We start from the raw sequence: 19,099 nt of genomic DNA, 5'->3' as shown, positions 1-19,099 counted from the left end.
ATGAATGAAGCAAAGGCATATATGATGAACAATGTCTTAGACAAAGCCCATAACAGCTATTCCCTACAATAGCTCAACCGGTTTTGCAATGGAAGAACAAATGGCATGGCGGTGGAACGGAGAGATTCTGGGTTCGCATCCGTGGATGAGCAAGAAGTTTTCCGTGAGCCACACGTTTCAGGCTTATTACTAGATACGCCCTTGCACCCCTGTGCGAAACGCTTTAGTCATCCTGTGGGACCAGGAGTAAAAACTTTTAGAAACCGACTTTTATCTTCATTATGACCGGATCTTGACCAAGATCCGGCGATTTACATGAGTCCATCACCGATGACACATTCATACCCGTATCCAGTCCAGGTTCGGTCTTTCGGTCCTTGCGCTGTCGCCGTGAAAAATGGTCTGGAACAAAGCGTTACCTGCCAGCTGTGCTGGAACGTGACGACGCCGGGCCAGCAGCACCGACAGCCGGATGCTCTATTGATCGTGGCAGCAGCGGGTACCAGTCCCCCGAAATTACGACGTGCCCCCTGCGCCCACCAATCGTGGCAGTGTACAAGAGGGACGCGCGACACGTACCACTTCAGGTCCGAGGTACACCGAGAAAAACTGTTCCCCAATGACCTTTGCGGCGTTCGTCAGATAGATTCTGCGAGGCGTCTTTGGGCGTTGCGCGCTTTGAAGGAGCACTAATGAGTCTTTTAACACAAAAAGCACACCTAAAAACATGCGTCAAATCACCTCACTGTATGCCATTGTGGTACGGCACGTGCGTTCCAAAACTTTAAGGCTACATATGAAGCCTAAGGTTGTAGCTGTATGCAGACATAATAATATTAGCCCTATCCTCACTATTATAGCAGGATGGAGGTCAGAATAAAACTGATACAGTTTTTCCTACTCCTCCCTATGCAGCGCCGGTCTTTAATCACTGGTAATTACCTGCGAGGGTGGCAATAGCACCAACTGGTTCTCAAAGGCTTGCTGTTTTGTTGAACACTGGAAATGCTGAGTTTTCGAACCCGTAACCTACAGCTACACCCAGGGATTTGTGAAACACCTAACTATCCTCCGTTTGTGAATGAATCACACGTTCAGGGGCGGATCCAGAGGAGGAGGCGGGGGGGGGGGGGGGCGAGAGGCCATGCTTTCTGGGCCCCGAGGGAGCCCCATAGGCTTTGAAGAGGCCCAAAGCCGGCCGAGCAGATGCATATTTAAAACGCACAACGCAACAAAATTTGACATATTTGGGCCTCCAGGCGTCCGAGGCCAATCGCAAGCGAAAGTGAAGGGCCCACGAGAAAACAAGAATTACTATCTACTGATCGTGGTTCGGAATATTACGATTATTATTTACTGGCCGTGTCTTGGGTACCTCTCAAGACCTATTACCCTGTTCACAGGCCCTATGCTGTTTCCAGGAAACCTATATGCCCAATTGCAGGGTCAGTCAGACGATTAAGGAGCCTTCCATGTTGCATTTACCTTCCTTGCAAATGCTCAGAGGGCTCCAGGCTGTTTGTGGGGCCCTTCCTGCTACCTTGCCGGGGCGCTCTTGTCAATCAGGGGCCCTTCACGGATTCTTTCCATTCTCCCGAAAGGCTCCGTCTGTACGCTATAGTCGGGGGCCTCACACGTTAATCTGTACGCTATAGTCGGGCGCCTCACACGTCAATCTGCCGGGATATTATCGATCGCTCAGGGGCCGTTCACGTTGGTTTCGATTAACATGCTCACACACTCGAGATATGCTCATGGGCCCTCCACATTGGTCTAGGGCCGTTCCAATTATCTGTCACTTGCTTAGGGCCCTACGGTCTTGTGGAGGGGAGGGCCCATCTGTTAACCTGTTTGGGCACACTTGGTCGTTCAGGGCGCGTCCAAACTAGGTCTTAGACTCTTTCCATTTCAAAAGAGGTCCGCACACACCTGTCGGGGCCGGCTGTTAACCTACTCGGGCACACTGGATTGTTTGGGGGCATTGCGCGTTTGGTATTTGAATGTAGGGCCATACGCCCATGTCGGTGGGGGGGGGGGGGGGGTTCTATCCGATAAACTGTTCAGGCATATTCAATCGTTCGGGGGCCCTCTACACTGTGTCGCGGATATTTCTTATTTAAATGTACGGCCCTACACTCTTGTGGGGACCATCTTTTAACCTGCTTGGGCACATTCGATCGCTCGGGGGCCCTCCACGTGGTGTCTTGGGTACCTCTTATTTGAATGGATGGCCCCATGTTCTTGGCAGGCCCCCATGGCCACCCGCTCAGGCTAGTGGCGGATGCAGAGGGGAGGGGGTGGGAGGGCACGGGACGTGTCCCCTTGTGCCCCGAGGGGACCCATAGGCTCCGAACGGGCCAATAACCGGCCGGACGGACGCAGTTTTCTTCTACGAAACGGAACAAAATTGGACGTCTTTGGGGCACATATAACCAAATATAATCGCAGCTGTGTGCGAAGAGCGTGCGAAATGTCCATGAGCAGACAAAGGTAGTTTTTCGCTGATTCAGGTGTTGATTTTGGGAAATTTCGTGGCTCATTACGCTGTCCGGAGGCCTTACGCCGCCACCTGGCCTCGGTACGCCCACTTGTCAGGTCCATCTTAAAATCTAATGGCAGAAATATGAGTTTTTGGGAGAGGGTCCCAAATTCCAGGGGGCACACAATGTTGCGCCCCGTCCCTCGTTGACGAAATTCTGGATCCGCCCCCGCACACGTTTCGTAAATACATGCTTTGTTTTATCAAGGCAGTCGCAAAGCGGCAGTGAAAGTAAGTCCTGACACACCGTGATTCCCGTAAAAGGTCACCTGACTCAGGTGGGAAGAACCAAAAAAGGCCGATCAAAAGAACCGGGACCGGGTTAAGCTGTCCACCAGAACCGCATGACTCCCAACAGGCTAACAATGAAATCCAATACAATCGATGAAAATCATTGCACTTCCGTAGGGGAACCGAAGTGGAGTATTGTTGTGCAGTGGTTCCCACAGCGAGTTATCTGTGAAAAATTATAAAAGCCGATCAAAAGAAGGATCGTCGCACACCCAAGCTGAGCCTGCAGAAAGGACATCCGTTCACAAAGGCCCTTGAAATACACTAATTTTGCGACGAAAAATTCGTAACATTGAAAAACAGCGTGGGGAATCTTCGCTCCCATCGCGTGCTTCGCCAGCTTAGTTTGTATCAAATACACTTACGAAGTGATAGCATACAATGCCACGACTACGGATAACGACGGGAAGAATCAGTATGCCTCGATCTCTCACAGAGGGTGAAGAAATGAAAGAAGAAATGAACGGAACACGTGAAACGACATGAGGATGAGAACAATGAACTCGCGAGGAAACCTAACGAAACAACCTCGGGGGAGTGTAGCAAGAAAACGCCGTAGTTTGGCCGCGTGATGAATGCCTGGAAATGCGGATAATGCCCGTGGTTGTTTCTATGGCCCAGGCACGAGGATCTCTCCCAACATTTAATAAAAGTTACCTTGTGCATAGAAAGCATAGAAACTACCAGCCACAAAAAATTGGCTTGCGCAATCATGCATCATTTTGCGAGCCCTGTACCCCTGGTCCCATTGAACGCGTGTCTGCTCTCGCTCTCAGGGCTGGCCGCACGTCTGTGTGACGGGTCACGTCATATCGTATGCACCACCAGTGTGCGGCCCAGCCCGGCTCGCGTACTGTCGTCCAGCCCCCTGCCCGCTTCTACTGCTGTGTGCTCACAGCACCTCAGGCCGGCGGGCGTACGGACCGGCCGCCAGTCACGAGTCGGCCTGACGGCGCCCTGCTCGGGTGCCCGCACGACACTCGTGCTGGACCGTGCGCGGGGCAAGACTGTGTCGAATGTCACCACGGAGGATAACGCGGAGTCGTTACCGAATTCCTGACCTCTCCTTGATGCCATCGCTCAGCCATGCCCACTGATAGCTGGAAGAGCTCTCGCCTAACACAACTCAAAAGCGTACACATTTTGGTCCCCATTCGAGAGACCGTCGCCCAAAGCTCCACCGCATCGAACCAGGCCCGCCGCTCAGCATGTAGGTATACCAACAACACTGGTGCGAGAACTTTACAGCACCGACACCTGGCAAAGAAACTATATTTCAGATAGAAATTATTCACACACAACCACTTTGACTGACGTACAAAACGCTGCAAAATGAAACCAATGAGATGGTAACACTGGCCTGTATGTACAACAAGCATACAGACTGGTAGCAGTCAAGTTTCACCATCCGCAACTTTGTACATAGAGAGGATGCGCACCTTTTCTCCCAAAACCATCACCAAACAGCGGAGACCGACACAGAAACGAACTCCTCGTCCGGTCACAAAAAACTCAGCGAGAAGTCCTTGTATTTGTTCGACGTGCAGACTTCGATAAACTTGCCGCAGCCCCCGATCGTCAGCAGCTGCAACATGGAGGCGCGCATCAGTCGCATGGCAGAGGTCCGTGAAATGGCGGTCCGCGCGGAACGACGGCCAGCGACCCAGCTGCGGCGGAAGCGGCCGCTTCCTGCACGTCACCCCTCGCGTGCACCGCTGCAGTGCCGCACCGTTAACAACGCCCGGTGCGAGGGGCTGCCCGACGCTCAGTATCATAGCGCCGAACAGCACAGATAGGTCAGCCCCTGCCGGTACCGCCGCCACAGAAGCGGCCGTCAGGCATCAGCTCCTTGAAGTGTGGCCCTGCACCTTCCAGCAGAGTTCACGAGGGCACCGCCGCTGCCCATACAGGGCAGCCGTGGCGATGATTTGGTGTTAAAGGGCCTCGTCTGCTTCAAATGGCGATACAACACCAATAACAGCGCGGTCGGCACACACCGGCCCGTGCTGTAGGTCGAAGGTCAGGGGGCGGTGAGGCCCGGTCAGAGCGGAAAAGCTGTCTTCTTGTTGGCTTTATCCCCCAGAGAAACATCTCCTCCGCGTCGTCCGCTTCCAAAAACCCATCCACCGCTTCACCATCATGACCATCCACGATTTTGGGTGTGGGTGTATGTGGCATCTTCCTTCATCAAGGGGAATTCAACTAGACACTGCCTTCTTCTGCACCGGATTGGCCGGTCTATCAGACCAGCACCGCCAAGTGGTATTGGTACTCTGGCACCGTCTTAATCCATGGCGTTACGATTAAAAACATACAAGTGACAAAATTTCACGTCCTAGGGATTTTATTAGGTTGAAAACTCATTTCAATCCAACAAACTATGGTTGTTCCTGGAAAAGGGAAGCATCCATGAATTAAAAAATGATACAAGTGACAGGGAAGCCGGAAAGTGGGTGACCAAGCATTATATCGGGTAATCAGAGACTAGCGCCAGGTAACAATTTTGTACAAGAGGAATTTGTAAAAGAGGAATAATTAAACAGACGGCCATGTGACATCTGTCATGCGCAATGGTGCCGGGCGGCGGCCCTGAAGTCGATGTTACAGTGCTGATTGCAATGTCATGCTGAAATGCTGATGCAAACAGTCTGCGACCGCGTGTGAAGTCCTCGGCCGCGATCAACGGCAGGACAACTAGACTGTCGGTATTCTGCTCAGAAGACGTGCCTCATTAAAGACAGCGCTATATCTTCACTGTTAGGAGCTGCTAGGCCAAACTGCCGTCGGTACTAAGTACGCCCTCGCCTGCACGCGACTTCGCCGTCTCATGACACAATTGTGTGTTTTGAGGGATATTGCCTGACGTTACACACTTTCCATATAACTTTCGGTGGTTCGATGCCGGATAGTGATTAAAGCACCTGGCACGAAGCAAAAATCCATCATTAAAATGCAGTGCGCGAGTTATCGGCTGGTCCCAAAAAAACCTCGAGGTCTTAATAAAACAATAAAAAATCCCATAGTTTGCTTAATACCCTCCCCCCTCCCCACACCCACCTTTTCCTAGACGTTTTTTTTTCTGGCTGCGCCGAATTCTCTTGAATTTCTGATATTAGAATGGATTCAGCAACTGAGCACTGGGTGAAGATGAAATGCACTGTGACACATTAAGTTCCAGCCCACACCGCGTCGCGCTCCAACCACCAGTCCAGTTCCAGCCTACAACCGGCCGGCGGGGCTGGGCTGGCTTAGGTCAGGTTAAGTCACGTTCGGTTGAGCCAGGCCAGGTCAGTTCAGGTCAGGCCTGGCAAGGTCAAGCCAGGTCAGTTCGGGGCGCGGCGCACCTTGCTCGGCTGGGCGCGGGCCAGCACGGTGAAGACGGCCGTGCAGTCAGTGGGGATGACGGCGCTGGTCTCGCCGCTGAAGCTGAACTGATGCAGGTCGGCTGCGTCGCCGCCGGCCAGCACCAGACCGTCGTGGAAGCGTGCCACGTGCGCCACAGCCGGCAGGTCACAGACGGCCGCCATCGTCAGCGAGCGCATGTGCCAGAGCGCTAGCCGCGGCCCGCCGCCGCACACCTGCGCGCATCACGCCGACCGCGTCAGGTCACGTGGCGTCACGCGGACGGCTCCCGCGACTGACGTGTAGCGACAGGTCGTCACGCGTGACAGCAGGTGACGTCATGTACGGCATACCTGATCCATGGATGAACTGTGCATTGACACACCGATAGGATGCCACACCAGGCGCGAAGAAGAGGGCATGTCACAGTCCTGCAAAGACCGTTGATAAACCGGCTACAGCGGTATTCGCCTCAACTGGGCCCGCGGCAATGACCACAGTTCGCTTAAGCACGAATAGTGTTCAAAGCCCACAACATTGCAGTCTGTGCAGATAAACGTATGCCTTGAGTCGTGCGATAGAACCAAATTGCATGACAAAATAAACAAAACACAAGAAAAACTGCAGCAGCGATTCGTGACCAGTGGGATGGTCCGGTTTATCATGCACGTTCTCAAAGTTCTTCGACTCAAGTTTCCAACCGCACTCCTTTGTCGTCCACTGGTTCCCACCAGCACGCACTACATCAAACAGCCGGCTGCAAGCCTAGCGGAGCGGCGGGATGTGACTGCCGCACCGCACCGCGCCATCGCCACAACACGCCTCCTCACCATCCAGTCGTCTGTGACGTCCATGGCGCCGATCCAGCGGCCACGGCCTCGCTCCAGCTCCGGGTGGGCGTGCGGCTCCACCTTGGACGTCTCCTTGTTCTGTCGCGTGTCCCAGAAGCGCACGGTGCCGTCCTCGCCGGCGCTGACGCACTGGTCGCCCCTGGTGGAGTGGGCGGCGCGCCGGTCAGGCGGGCCGCCCTTGGCGGGGGTGGCGGGCGGCGGGCGGCGGGCGGCGGGCGGCGGGCGGCGGGCCGACGCCGACTCCCGGCGGCCAGCGGCAGACATCGACTCCCGTGGTCCGCAGCCTCTCACGCCGGCCGTCCAGCTGGGACACACGACACACCAGACGCGCGCGTCCGAGCTCATGCCTCGCCACCGCCAGCCCAACGCGCCGCACGGCTCGGCCACCGCCCAGGGCACGATCAGTGATGCCGGTGAGCTGAGCGTGCGGCAGCGCGTCGCTTGCGGGGGGCGACGCTCCGAGCCTCACCTGACCCGCACGGCGTGGACGTAGTCGGTGTGGCCGCGTAGCGAGGCCACCTTCATGCGCGTCTCCAGGTCGAAGATCTGCACCTCGCGGCTGCCCGAGCCCACGTACAGGCGGCCGTCCTGGATGTCGATCGAGTTCACCTCCGGCTGTGTCAGACTCTCCCTGCCGGAAGAAGAGCGCGGATAGGATTCACGTTTTGCCCATGGCGCGATGAGCATGCAGGCACCGTTGTGTCCAGCGCCGCGCAGCGTAAACTGGACTTCTTGAAAGGTCCGCGCAGACACATCGGCTAAAAAAGCAGCCGCGCAACAAAATGGTTTCAAAACTCGATAGGGCATGGACGGGACTGAGAGTGAGGCACCGATTCGGCCAGTTCGGGCCGGGTCAGATCATGTGACACACGTGAGCAGAGGTGCGGCGCAGACTAGGACAGCTTCTTAGGAGGCCAGGTAACCGGTTTCTGTCCTTACCAGTATAAAGGGGCTCGGATGAAGCGCACTACCGCAATGGCATTAACTGTTTGGTGACTGGTCCATGTGAACCAACTGTATTTTGTTTCACGTCAAACGCTTCCCGTCACAATGCCTGAGCAGGCAGACCCGCATCCACAGTAACGTAGCGCGAGACAATGGCTGATTCGACACGTCAACAACAAAAAAAACCGGACTGTTCAGCTTCGCAGCTAAATTTGAGCAAACGTGATACATCATTCTCTTCAAAATGACAACCCTAATGATCGAATACGTAAAACTTGGGGCTCGCGTCCCACAACGCCGGATGAGACAGGGGCATCAGTGACAGGGGCTTCGCTTTTCATGCGTCTGTGACGGCAACACGGGCCCCTTCCCTCTGGCGGCCAGCCCCTTGGCGTTTGAATCAAAACAGGACAAAGCCGGGGAGGTCTTCAATCCGTTTCGTAATTCGGTTTGGTCATACAACGCTCGCGTTTGTCCACTCGGCTGTTTCCGCAGGACATCAATTATGAGTGGCCACAGATCGCTGAAGGCACGTCATGGCTCCCGACGTCTGGCTGGAAGGTTACTGCCCGCATACTGGCCGAAGGTGTCTCTGTCGAACAACACGTGTAGCACAGTCAGCTGTGACGATCGTCATTATTATAACGTTCGTCATGTGATACGAGTGATCAAAACAGCACATTTTTACGAAGTGAGGGATGCGAGACATGTGTTTTACGGATGGACCAGTTGTTCGGGCTATCATATGGTGCATCAGTATGTCCACGTCTACGTTTCGGATAGTTATTTCTCCGGTCATCATCATGTGCCATGAATCTTGAGAGGGATTGTATTACCTATATCTGAGGACGCCATGACATCTGATAACAGATAACGAGGTCAACTCCTTCGCATAACTCATAACGCATGGTGGCGGCCGGGACATTCATTGGCTGAAACGAGGTGCACATGCCAACACCTGCAAGACGACAGTCCGGACAATGATTACGGTTGAAACCGTACATAGCGCGAATAAAAATGGATGTTTAGCCCCCCCCCCCCTCCCCCAAATTGTACGTGCAAACTACGGGTCAAGACCCAGTGATGCTTGTTCACATTTACGCTCGAATAAGACAGCAAACGGGGTACCATATAGTGTCAATTTAATGCAAGGGTAATTATACGGGTATGTACTGGTGCAAATTTATTGGCAAATTGTAGTCGGCTATCACGCACCATGCATCATCGTCTGCCCACCAACTTACCCTGGGGGTCACTGTGAAGTAGAGCAAATAGTCTGTGCTCGTTATGGAAAGCGGCCAGCAAAAATTCAATGTGCTTCGCTGAGCAGGTTATTCGGGAATCCGGAATTACCTGAGGAAGCTGCACAAGCGAAATATATTGGCCTTTTGGCCCTTTTCTAAGCAGGGGCTGTTTCAGGTACTACTTGATATTCATTTTAATTAAGGTAAAGGACATGTGTAATCACTTTAGCAAAGAATTGACATGAAACGTCGTGTTATACTCACCTTTACTCGTAAAACTTAATGCGATTTTGCAATATGTGCCAGCGTATCACTTCACGGCCCTGACGGGTCCAGTTTATCGCTTGAATAATGAGCTCTGGCGTTGCTTTAAACTACTGACCTGTCGGACTCGATTGGGATATTCCACGCCAGTTTGTAGTTCTTCTTCGTGACGTCGCTCCATTTATATGCCTGTAATATAATTGCGTGCAACAACTCATCCGAAAGGTCAACATTCACAGCGCAGCGGAACATTTGCAACGCAAGTAATTGGTGTTTAACAATGCTCACTCAACTCGCAACTGGCAAATGTTCATAAATCTTACAGTTCGTGAACAATTGAGTAATTATCCCCCTCTCTCCGATACCCAGTGCAGTCTGGGCAACAAGAGGTACGGGGTCGATTCCCAACTGTGTACCTGCCTTTTTTTTGCCACGACGAGTGGCATGTCATATGGCCTCAGCAGCTGAGTGTATCGTAAAGTCCCAATCACACGAGTTATTAGTACAGGCCTCTCCCGCAGAAGTCGATGCTGTACTGAAGTAAATAACACAGGTTGCAGGTGGCTAGCTCATGATGCAATACAGTGTGCGTACGGTGAGTTCATCAATGACAATTGATCTCCTCAAGACCTCATTGCTTTGGACAACGGTGGGCAGCATACCTGAAGACCTGGCGTTTTAGTGACGGAAGCTGCATCACCGCCCGTGTACGACGTGCCCACCGTTTGATACCATGGATAAGGAAACTTACTGCAGCCCCCACAAGCAGTAGCAATCTCCCCCACTCGCATATAACGTAGTCCCCACTCCCCAAAAATGTACTAAGCAGGCAGGCGATGACGTTCGGAGTTTAATGAGCGCACCGGCTACTGAGGGCATTTCGCGCTCGAACGCACGACTTGCTGAGCGTTATACTGCTAAAACCGTGAGCATGTTACATGCAGATTGGTTGTGCCCAGAACGTTCAGCAATCGATGAAGTTCTATCCCAGGACGTTTTCCGATTAATGACGTCGGTGGCCTCCCGTTCGGTAGACCGTTGTCGAACGTCGACCAAGACATGGCTGGCAGTCGGCATTCGCCGCATCTTCCGCATGAGGGAAATTCTTGAGCGTTCAAATATGTGCGTGCTGTACGTATGCGTGTGCGTGCGTGTACGTAGGCGTGTGGGACTTTTCTTTAGGTGATTTCAGGAATGATGCCTGATGACGCGATGATGGGATAAGAGCGAGCAAGAACAAGAGCAAGAGCAAGAACAAGAGTAAGAGCAAGACCACGCGCAAGAGCCCGTGCGCAAGCGAGGAACAGAAATGGAGACAGAGACAGAGACAGAGACAGAGACAGAGACAGAGACAGAGACAGAGACAGAGCAGAGACAGAGACAGAGACAGAGACAGAGACAGAGACAGAGACAGAGACAGAGACAGAGACAGAGACAGAGACAGAGACAGAGACAGAGACAGAGACAGAGACAGAGACAGAGACAGAGACAGAGACAGAGACAGAGACAGAGACAGAGACAGAGACAGAGACAGAGACGAGCAGAGGACGAGAGGACAGAGAAGAGACAGAGAGCGAGACAGAGACAGAGACAGAGAGAGAGAGAACAGAGAAGAGAGCAGAGACAGAGAAGAGAGAGAGACAGAGAGAGACAGAGAGAGAGAGACAGAGAGAGAGAGAGAGAGAGAGAGAGAGAGAGAGAGAGAGAGAGAGAGAGAGAGAGAGGAGAAGAGAGAGAGAGAGAGAGAGAGATGAGAGAGAGAGCAGAGAGAGAGAAGAGAGAGAGAGAGAGAGAGAGAGAGAGAGAGAGAGAGAAGAGAGAAGAGAGAGAGAATATGAGAGTGAGACGAGAGACCATTGCGTGGTGACGCTGACCTGGATGTGCCCGCTGACGCCGGTGACCAGGTGCCGCTCGTCCGAGGTCATGCTGTAGATGGGCGCCTCGCCCGTGGAGAAGCGCAGCTCGGGCCGGCGGAACTCACGAATCGACTCCTCGTTGGAGGACAGCTCCACGATCTTCTTAACGCTGCAGCACGGCGAGCCGACCATCGGTCAGAGGACCAGCGAACACGAGAACACAGTCCACCGAGCCCGAGCGGGCCGCAATCGTCAGCGACGCGTCTGAGCTGGGCGTCTGCTGGCGGAAGACAGCGGCAGTGCGACTGCGGCGCACTGTCGGATATGGCGGAGCAGAGTAGCACCAGTCTGCACCTACCAGTGTTAATAAACAGGGACAACGGCTTCAGTGGGGGGAAAACGGTCGGTGGAAACGGCAGGGGCTACACCGTTACAATAGGAGCATGGTCGAGAGCACAACGGAATGCATGAGACACACGTACAGTTCGATTTGCTTTACCCGGCAAACAACAATCAGGAAGCATATGGCTAACTGGCTGATGAAAGGGGGGGGGGGGAGAACAACCTTCCACAGCCAAACTGGCACAGCCTACTTCCTCTGTAATTCACCATTTATTCAAGTTATCATCAAAAGCGCCACTGTTTGCAAATCGCACGGTAGCCAGCTATTGTGTGGTTGTTGGAGGGGGGGAGGGAGGGGGCTCCATTTTAGACTATCTCAGTACTATTTCCTTGGCATGGTATAATTGTCAATATACCCTTCTCCACCAGAATAGTTCACCAATCTCTAGAACATCTCCAATCAAACAATGCCATCAAAAATATAATAGAAAATCATCAAAATAATCTCTAAACAATCTCTAAGACATCCGCATCCACTTCATTTACCATCGGACATCTAATTACGCATCAACATGTGACATGCACTAACACACGAGGTAGCCACTGACAGCAATTCGCGGAGCTAGGGTGGATGGCTGGTGCACACGGTATGGAACAGCTGGTTTGTGCGGGAGCCTTGGCGTTTGGAGACGCCCTGGCAACGTGGGGTAACATGACCCGATCGGCATGGCGGACGTCCACGGGTCAATGTTGCTCGCGGTGATGATGTATGATGGCTGATAGCCTGTCGTTCTTTACAAAGACGAGCTCAAGAGTCAAACCATGGAATTAACCTGGCATTGCACTGCTAATATATATCAGTAAACATTAACATTATCGTGTAGTTACATGACTCGAAAGCCGCAGCTACCTTGCATGCAGCGTTCTTTCACGAGCTTGGTCTGCTCCAGCATGCATGCGTCTTTGAGGTGTAGGGAAAATAATTGGTCCTTAGCGTTGAGTGACTGGTGATTGGTAACATGTGCACCCCCTATGCACTCGAGATATTGGCAAGAGGTACAAACCCTCAATCGAACTTTCCCTATTCAATGGCGGGTTCTGGAGGGAAATGGAAAAGAGTTCAGCTATGTCTGAAATTATTATGCATGCATTATCCAGCTAATCATGACATATTGAGCATGGGTAACACGACTAACATGTTGTCATGGCAGAGGATACGAGTGCTGATGATATTTTTCAAGCTGATGTGTAGTTGCATGGATTTGTATATCCCAACACAGGATATAGAAAACAGTTTTTGAAAAGGTTTATGATGTTGATTAAGAATGAATCAAAAGCAAAAAGGACATTGGCAATTATTTGGTTTCCACTAACCTTGAAACTGTTTGGAAAACTTTTCTTCCCTTTTGGGCAAGGGAGCGACCTCGGCCACATTAGCTTTGCTTTATTTTGATCGCCATGCTCTCAAATTGCAACAGCCTGATTCATCTGTGGCATCAGTTATTCCTTCTATTAACACGGGACAGTCCGTACAACCACAGGGACATCGCCATATCGACATGGTATCCGTGTTGCGCTTGAGATCCCTCCCATTATCAGGCCCCGGAGCGGCCTCTGTGCAGGTCACGTATCTGAAATTTACACACGTTTCGTAGCAAAAAGATGTTTGAGGAAGTTCAAAATTTCAACGACACACTCCAAACTGTTATGTGGAAACTAGTCAACAACTCGAGCGGGGGGAGGGCCATTCCCATTCCAGGCAGGGCTACGACCAAAACAGATACTTTTGTCCACACCTTAGGCCTCTCGCAGTTCTTAATTACAGGTATTTTGGCCTACACGTCCAATTTTGGACATGTGGGCCATATTCGACGTGTAGGCCTATTTTGTAAATGGGTCTCCTGTCCTGTCGGTGTTGACTGGCACGACTTATTTCCTAACACACTTTCTTCGACCCAATCCATTCACCAGTGGCGCTGAACAAGGCATTCGGTCCCGCTGGCTCTGCCGGAGGGCCTGCCACCGTTCAGTCAGGGGCTCCCGCTTCCCACCCGCCTGCCGGCCCTGCCTGGAGAGAGCTCGATGCCATCCCAGACACAGCTCTCCGCTTTCTCACCGCCGTGTGGCCCAGCGTCTGCCAGCGCTGCAAAAGAACATGCTGCAGTCCAGCTGCAGCCTCCCGCCTCTCAGTCGTCATTTGGCGTTATCCACGTTGGCCTGCCCGAGACTTAACCGCCGCTCAGCTGTAGCCCACAGTGACTTCCCAGCTGCCGCCTTGCATCAATGCTGGTGGTGCGGCCCGTGCGATGGGCTCTAGTTTCAGAGGTTTTGACTTTCCATATTCTCTGGTGGCCTGATCCGGTTAGAATCGATGGAGGTAGAAAGTCTGGGGTGTTCCGAAGGGAAACCCCCAGCCAGAAACATGACACGGACGCTGTTATTGGGGCATTAAGGTTCTCAAGAACGACTCGCTGCTCAGCCACCACCAGGGTCCAACGCTGCCGGCTAAGCCGAAGACTGTACCGAAAACCCATCCTCGGCCTTCCCTCCCTGGTCAGCTGGCCCCTCCCCTCCCCTCCTGCTTCCCTCTCTGTTCAGCTGCAGCTTCCCTCCCTGCTCAGTTGCTCCCCCCCCCCCCCCCTGCTTCCCTCCCTGCTCAGCTGCGGCGTGCTTTGGTCCTGCCGACGGACTAGCCGTCGCCCAGTTGTTACCGGTTTTCTGCGCTGATGACTTTGTCCTGGGCGTTTCCCCAAGATACAACGCTAGATATGTCGTCCAGCATACAACAGCGTCTGCTGACCTCAATGATACTAGGAGCTAATACACTATGGAACACTGGTCTGAAGCAGTCCCAGCTACATGCAACGCTGACAGGTGCAGGCAAGGGGTGCCGAAAAGATAGCAAACGTGCAGCGCGAACAGAATCGACTGCACAGTGAAGCGTTTCTATCCGCTAGTACGGTCGCCAGTGGAACTGGTGTTTTGTGAAAAGGAAACAGATCTAGATAGAAAGGAGCAGCCATGACTTGCGATGATGGCTTGGAGTTTCGGGTTGGGGTTTTAAACGCAAATGGTCATGCAGCACCCATACCATGGCCTACTAGCAGATTAACTCTTGTTTGGACGCTGCCGGCAACAAAAAAAAAGACGACTTAGCTATTTCTGTACGCGAGCCCTTGTTGAGCCTGAAGTCTACCAACGACCAAGCTATCCCGAACGTCCCCGACTGGTGCTGAAAGGGAAGACACAGAGCGGAATGGATCGACGAAAGCAAAGACCGACTCGACTGTCATCTCAAACCACTTCCAGGCCTTCGGCCAGCAGAGACTTTCAGCACGCGGTAGAGGCTACGTGCATGACATGCGGTCACAATGTACAAAACATTATGACGACTTGCTTGCGTCACAACATGAAATATCCCAAAAAAGCTTAAAGGGAATGTTCTACATTTGAAGATATTGAGGCAAACATCAGATAATGATGAAATAAACTCACTTTTAACTATTGATATACTTGTAAGTGGAAAAGACCGCTCTATGTGACACAAATTCTCTCTTTAGTACCTATACTCCTCCATAAGTCATTGCTTGATGACGCCATTATACCCTGCACAACATTGATTAAGAGCCAATTGACAGCACTTATATTTGGAAATCGTGCTGACGAATGTCACATATGAATGACTCAAGAATTATGATCCATGGACCTTGGTAACTTTGAAATAGCCTCCCTAAAATAGACTGCACATCTTCATGTGCATCTACCTAAGAAACTACAGTGGTTCAGGTATTGAGAAGGGTAGGGCTCTGAACTGCACCAAATGATCTTCAAAATGGCTTTTTCAGGTCAAAACCTCATACAAATATGGCACATTCAGCCACTTGAAGACCCCTGATGAGCCCCAAAGCTGATCCCAAACATTATCCTAAACTGGGTGTTTTTAAATAGGTGAATATCAGCAAAGAAGTGGAAAACCTGCTGCCTCTGTTGATGGGGCTAAAATATGGCCCATCACATCCAATGAAAAATGAGGGCAGTCAGTACTGTTAGCATGACCATCTAACTGGCTGGTAGTGTTCACACAACCAGATCCTTGGCATATTGATATTGTCTCATCCATCACAGAGACAAACTGACTCCGCTGCAACATGTCTGTTGTATTTTTGTCCATTGTTTTTTGCATATGTTGGGGTAGCTTTTACTTTTACTAAATAAGTGCAAACATTTTAATTAAGCTCATTCCTAGAAGTGGCAACTAAAAATGTGCTTGATGTTTTGTCATAAATCACATGCACTTACAAGAGAAAGACCAACAAGCTTGAGATTGGAAGAGCATAGAGATCAATTGAATAAAGTGTGTGTGGGGGGGGGGGCAGTCTATGAAGCCAAAAGATTGCAAATGCTGACCACATCATAATAGTGGGGGCAAATACTCTGAGTATGCTATTCAACTGCTCAGCCTGATGCTAGTAATGTTCTAACAGCAGACAACTCATGATACAAAAATCAGTGCATATCTTAGTTGTTGCCTTCAGTTATAAGCTTTGCACATACCTGCACTTGCAATCAGCTAATAGCCTCTGTCCCATCAAAATAAGCAGATGTCTGCATCTAAACAGCTGCATTCCCTGGTCCACTTGCACTATTGTACCTGCATCAAATCTGCTCATGCTTTTTAACCTCATGGAAACTTTGGTCAGACCTGTGTGCTAGATGTATGAAAAGCCTATATGTTGATTGTGTTCAATGTGACTAACTGACTGGTGTACAAATCAAGTTTGTGCCACAAACAGCACAGGGTTATGACAAAAATACATTCCAAAAATTATAAAATGCACATGATGTTTTTCCTTTGCATGGCAGCTGTGTAATATTCAGAAATGTACAGCTGAGGTAACATCCTGCTGGACCAGGAAATTGGTGTCAGCTCTGCTATCCACAGGGAAAAATGTCATTCTGAAATCAATGTTTTTTAAGAAACCCATCTCATGCTTGTCTCCAATGCAAAAACCACCCACCTTGAAACACTGTGAATTTCCAGATGCACATTTCTGCCTTTGAAAAGCAGGGTTGGCCTGGCATTAACTTACTCATAAACAGCCACATTGCCGAATCCATCGCCAGCTGCAAGGTGAGATCCACAGTCTGAAAAGGTCTGGCAAAACACTGTTGTATACAGCTCCTTCTTCATGTTGCAATGACCCTGAAAAAAGGACACAGGATTAATTAAAAACATCCATGCTTCCAAGCAATATACACAGTGATCAGTAATGCAAATAAACTCTACCTGTACAACTTTTTAGAAACTTTTTGATGCATGCATGGGTTCTGGGCCTGCAAGACCTCTTTCATCCTTAGGGTATCTGACCTGATTGAGATCTCTCTCAAGCTTCTGCCTTACCAATATCTTATTCAGTCTAATCAAGGGGTCATCTTTTATTATTTCTGCATTGAATATGCATTTCTCTGCTTTTTCAATCAGAGGTCAATCTAATGTTGAAGAGTGAGGCATATATATATATATATATATATATATATATATATATATATATATATATATATATATATATATATATATATATATATCAATTTCCCTGAGCATTTTTATTTCATGGGTTTCTGGTATCCACACCAGCAGAATCCATCATCTGATATCAATCAGTTCAGCAGAACCCAACCTGTGTGGCACTAGTTGTATGTGCCCTATCCTAACATCCAATCATAAAATTCTGACTTGATAGCAGAACTTTGTGGCTGAAAGTTTTGATGAGCCACAGTGTTTGGCTTGGTCTGTCCTGCCACTGCCCTATCTGGCATTGAGCAGCCACTGCCACCAGCAGCATGTACCCCAGCCATGGGCAAATAATGAGTGCTGAGGCAACCTAAACCCACATGCCTTGGAGTGGATATGTTGTCAGGCAGGTGCTCTAGATCATTGAGCTGCAGGGACAGACTATAACATTTACATTTTTACATAATTGCATAACTACATTTTGAATGCACTGCACTGAAAAACAATTATTAGATCTTTGGTAGATAACTTTAGGGCCTACATATTGAATACCACATCATAGTTGTCATTTTTATAACAAGACATTCAGCTAATGCACCATGAGCTAGTACAAAGGCTGTTGTGATAATGGCATAAGGTAGTGGCAGGCAGGAGGCTTCCATGGAATCCATGTTACAGATAAAATTCTGCAGAAACAGAAATATTGCAGGTTGATGATCATTCTGTACAAAATTCTGTAGTTCCTCAACCAAATTAAAAACTGAACATAACAAAGCTGTTAATAAGATGACTAGATCAGAGGTAACAGTTTGCAAAACCATTCAGCTGGAGAGAAAGCAAAAAAGCAAGGAAAAGTGGTAAAATTACCTTCAACTTGAGGAAATACATATTTTCCCCAGGTTTGACCCACCCTATCCTCAGAGACTGAGCATAGCTTGAGTCTCACCAAATGAATATGAAGCTAAGCCATGTCTAAATAAAACCACTAAGCTACCTCATCATCTGGATGATATAATTTTGTTGATGTAGGCAACTAGCCAACCATCCACCATGATTTTGCTTGCTCTGACTCCAAGCCACTTTTTACTTGCACTAGTGATGGTGGCTACCAATAGGTGGTAAAGCAAGCAAGATGATGCAATTGCTATTCTTACTTATGCCCTCCGAGACTTTTCAGATCAGAATGCAAGCTTTATACAACTTAATGTGATGTTATGCTTTTTGAACTATACTATGTAATGCAAGCCAATTCCTGCTTTAACTTCACATAGGATTGACTAAGCCTGAAAATCCACAATTGTTATGGAGTACCCCCAAAACCAGAATACACCCATGACCTTTGGTCAGTGAATACCCAAATTTCTTAAGCCAAGTGCACACCCAATCTGAATCTTGGGACCCTGCATTCACAAATAAGTGCCAAGCATGCCTGGTTAGGCCTGTTGCTACCTTTATGCTGTTGGCATTACATAGCTTCCAAAAGTCTTGATATGAAGTTTTCCACTCATGCTTCGAGCAAATCCATGTGGTGCAATGGCAGTACAGCTGAGTTACACAATGGGCATCTTGAAAGCCCACCCACTGTGCTGGATGCCCACTTGACATCAGCATACTGAACTTTGAGCTCACGTGCACTAAACTCACACCGGGCCACGCTGTATTTGTCATATCGAGAAATGCATACCACGTATGTTAGCCTATAATTCCCTTGAAAAATCACGGATCCTTGAAACGAAGTGAAAAATGCCGAGTACAACCACCCCACACCCCACCCACAAACCTCAGCGCTGTACCAAATGCTCTGCTGTGAAACTCGTCACAAACATACATTTGACGCATTTGCCGAAAGTCCTGCCTAAAGCTTCACAGCTGTTAATTTGAGCAAAGTGAGGTACCACGTTGGAAGAAAAAAA

At 50.1% G+C, this 19,099-nt stretch overlaps 1 protein-coding gene across 3 annotated transcripts; it reads right to left on the bottom strand.

The window, feature by feature from the left end:
* Positions 1 to 4,090: 4,090 nt before the first annotated feature.
* On the bottom strand, positions 4,091 to 19,073 carry thoc6 (THO complex subunit 6). Of its 3 annotated transcripts, none has more exons than XM_037237377.1 (8): positions 19,015 to 19,073; positions 16,765 to 16,877; positions 11,351 to 11,501; positions 9,595 to 9,665; positions 7,493 to 7,654; positions 7,003 to 7,162; positions 6,175 to 6,408; positions 4,091 to 4,415 (listed from the first exon to the last, which is right to left on the bottom strand). In XM_037237377.1, the coding sequence occupies exons 2-8, from the start codon at positions 16,863 to 16,865 to the stop codon at positions 4,332 to 4,334; spliced, it is 963 nt and encodes a 320-aa protein (XP_037093272.1). In that variant the 5' UTR covers positions 16,866 to 16,877; positions 19,015 to 19,073; the 3' UTR covers positions 4,091 to 4,331. The 3 variants fall into 3 exon arrangements, with proteins under 3 accessions (XP_037093272.1, XP_037093270.1, XP_037093269.1); XM_037237375.1 differs by having other exon boundaries at positions 18,967 to 19,053; XM_037237374.1 differs by lacking the exon at positions 19,015 to 19,073 and adding an exon at positions 18,636 to 18,911.
* Between the last annotated feature and the right edge of the window lie 26 nt (positions 19,074 to 19,099).

This window comes from Pollicipes pollicipes, unplaced genomic scaffold, assembly GCF_011947565.3.
Source record: "Pollicipes pollicipes isolate AB1234 unplaced genomic scaffold, Ppol_2.1 Scaffold_7261;HRSCAF=8764_pilon_pilon_pilon, whole genome shotgun sequence".
NCBI classification, from domain to species: Eukaryota; Metazoa; Arthropoda; class Thecostraca; order Pollicipedomorpha; family Pollicipedidae; genus Pollicipes; species Pollicipes pollicipes.
This window is presented reverse-complemented; position numbering and strand designations above follow the sequence as displayed.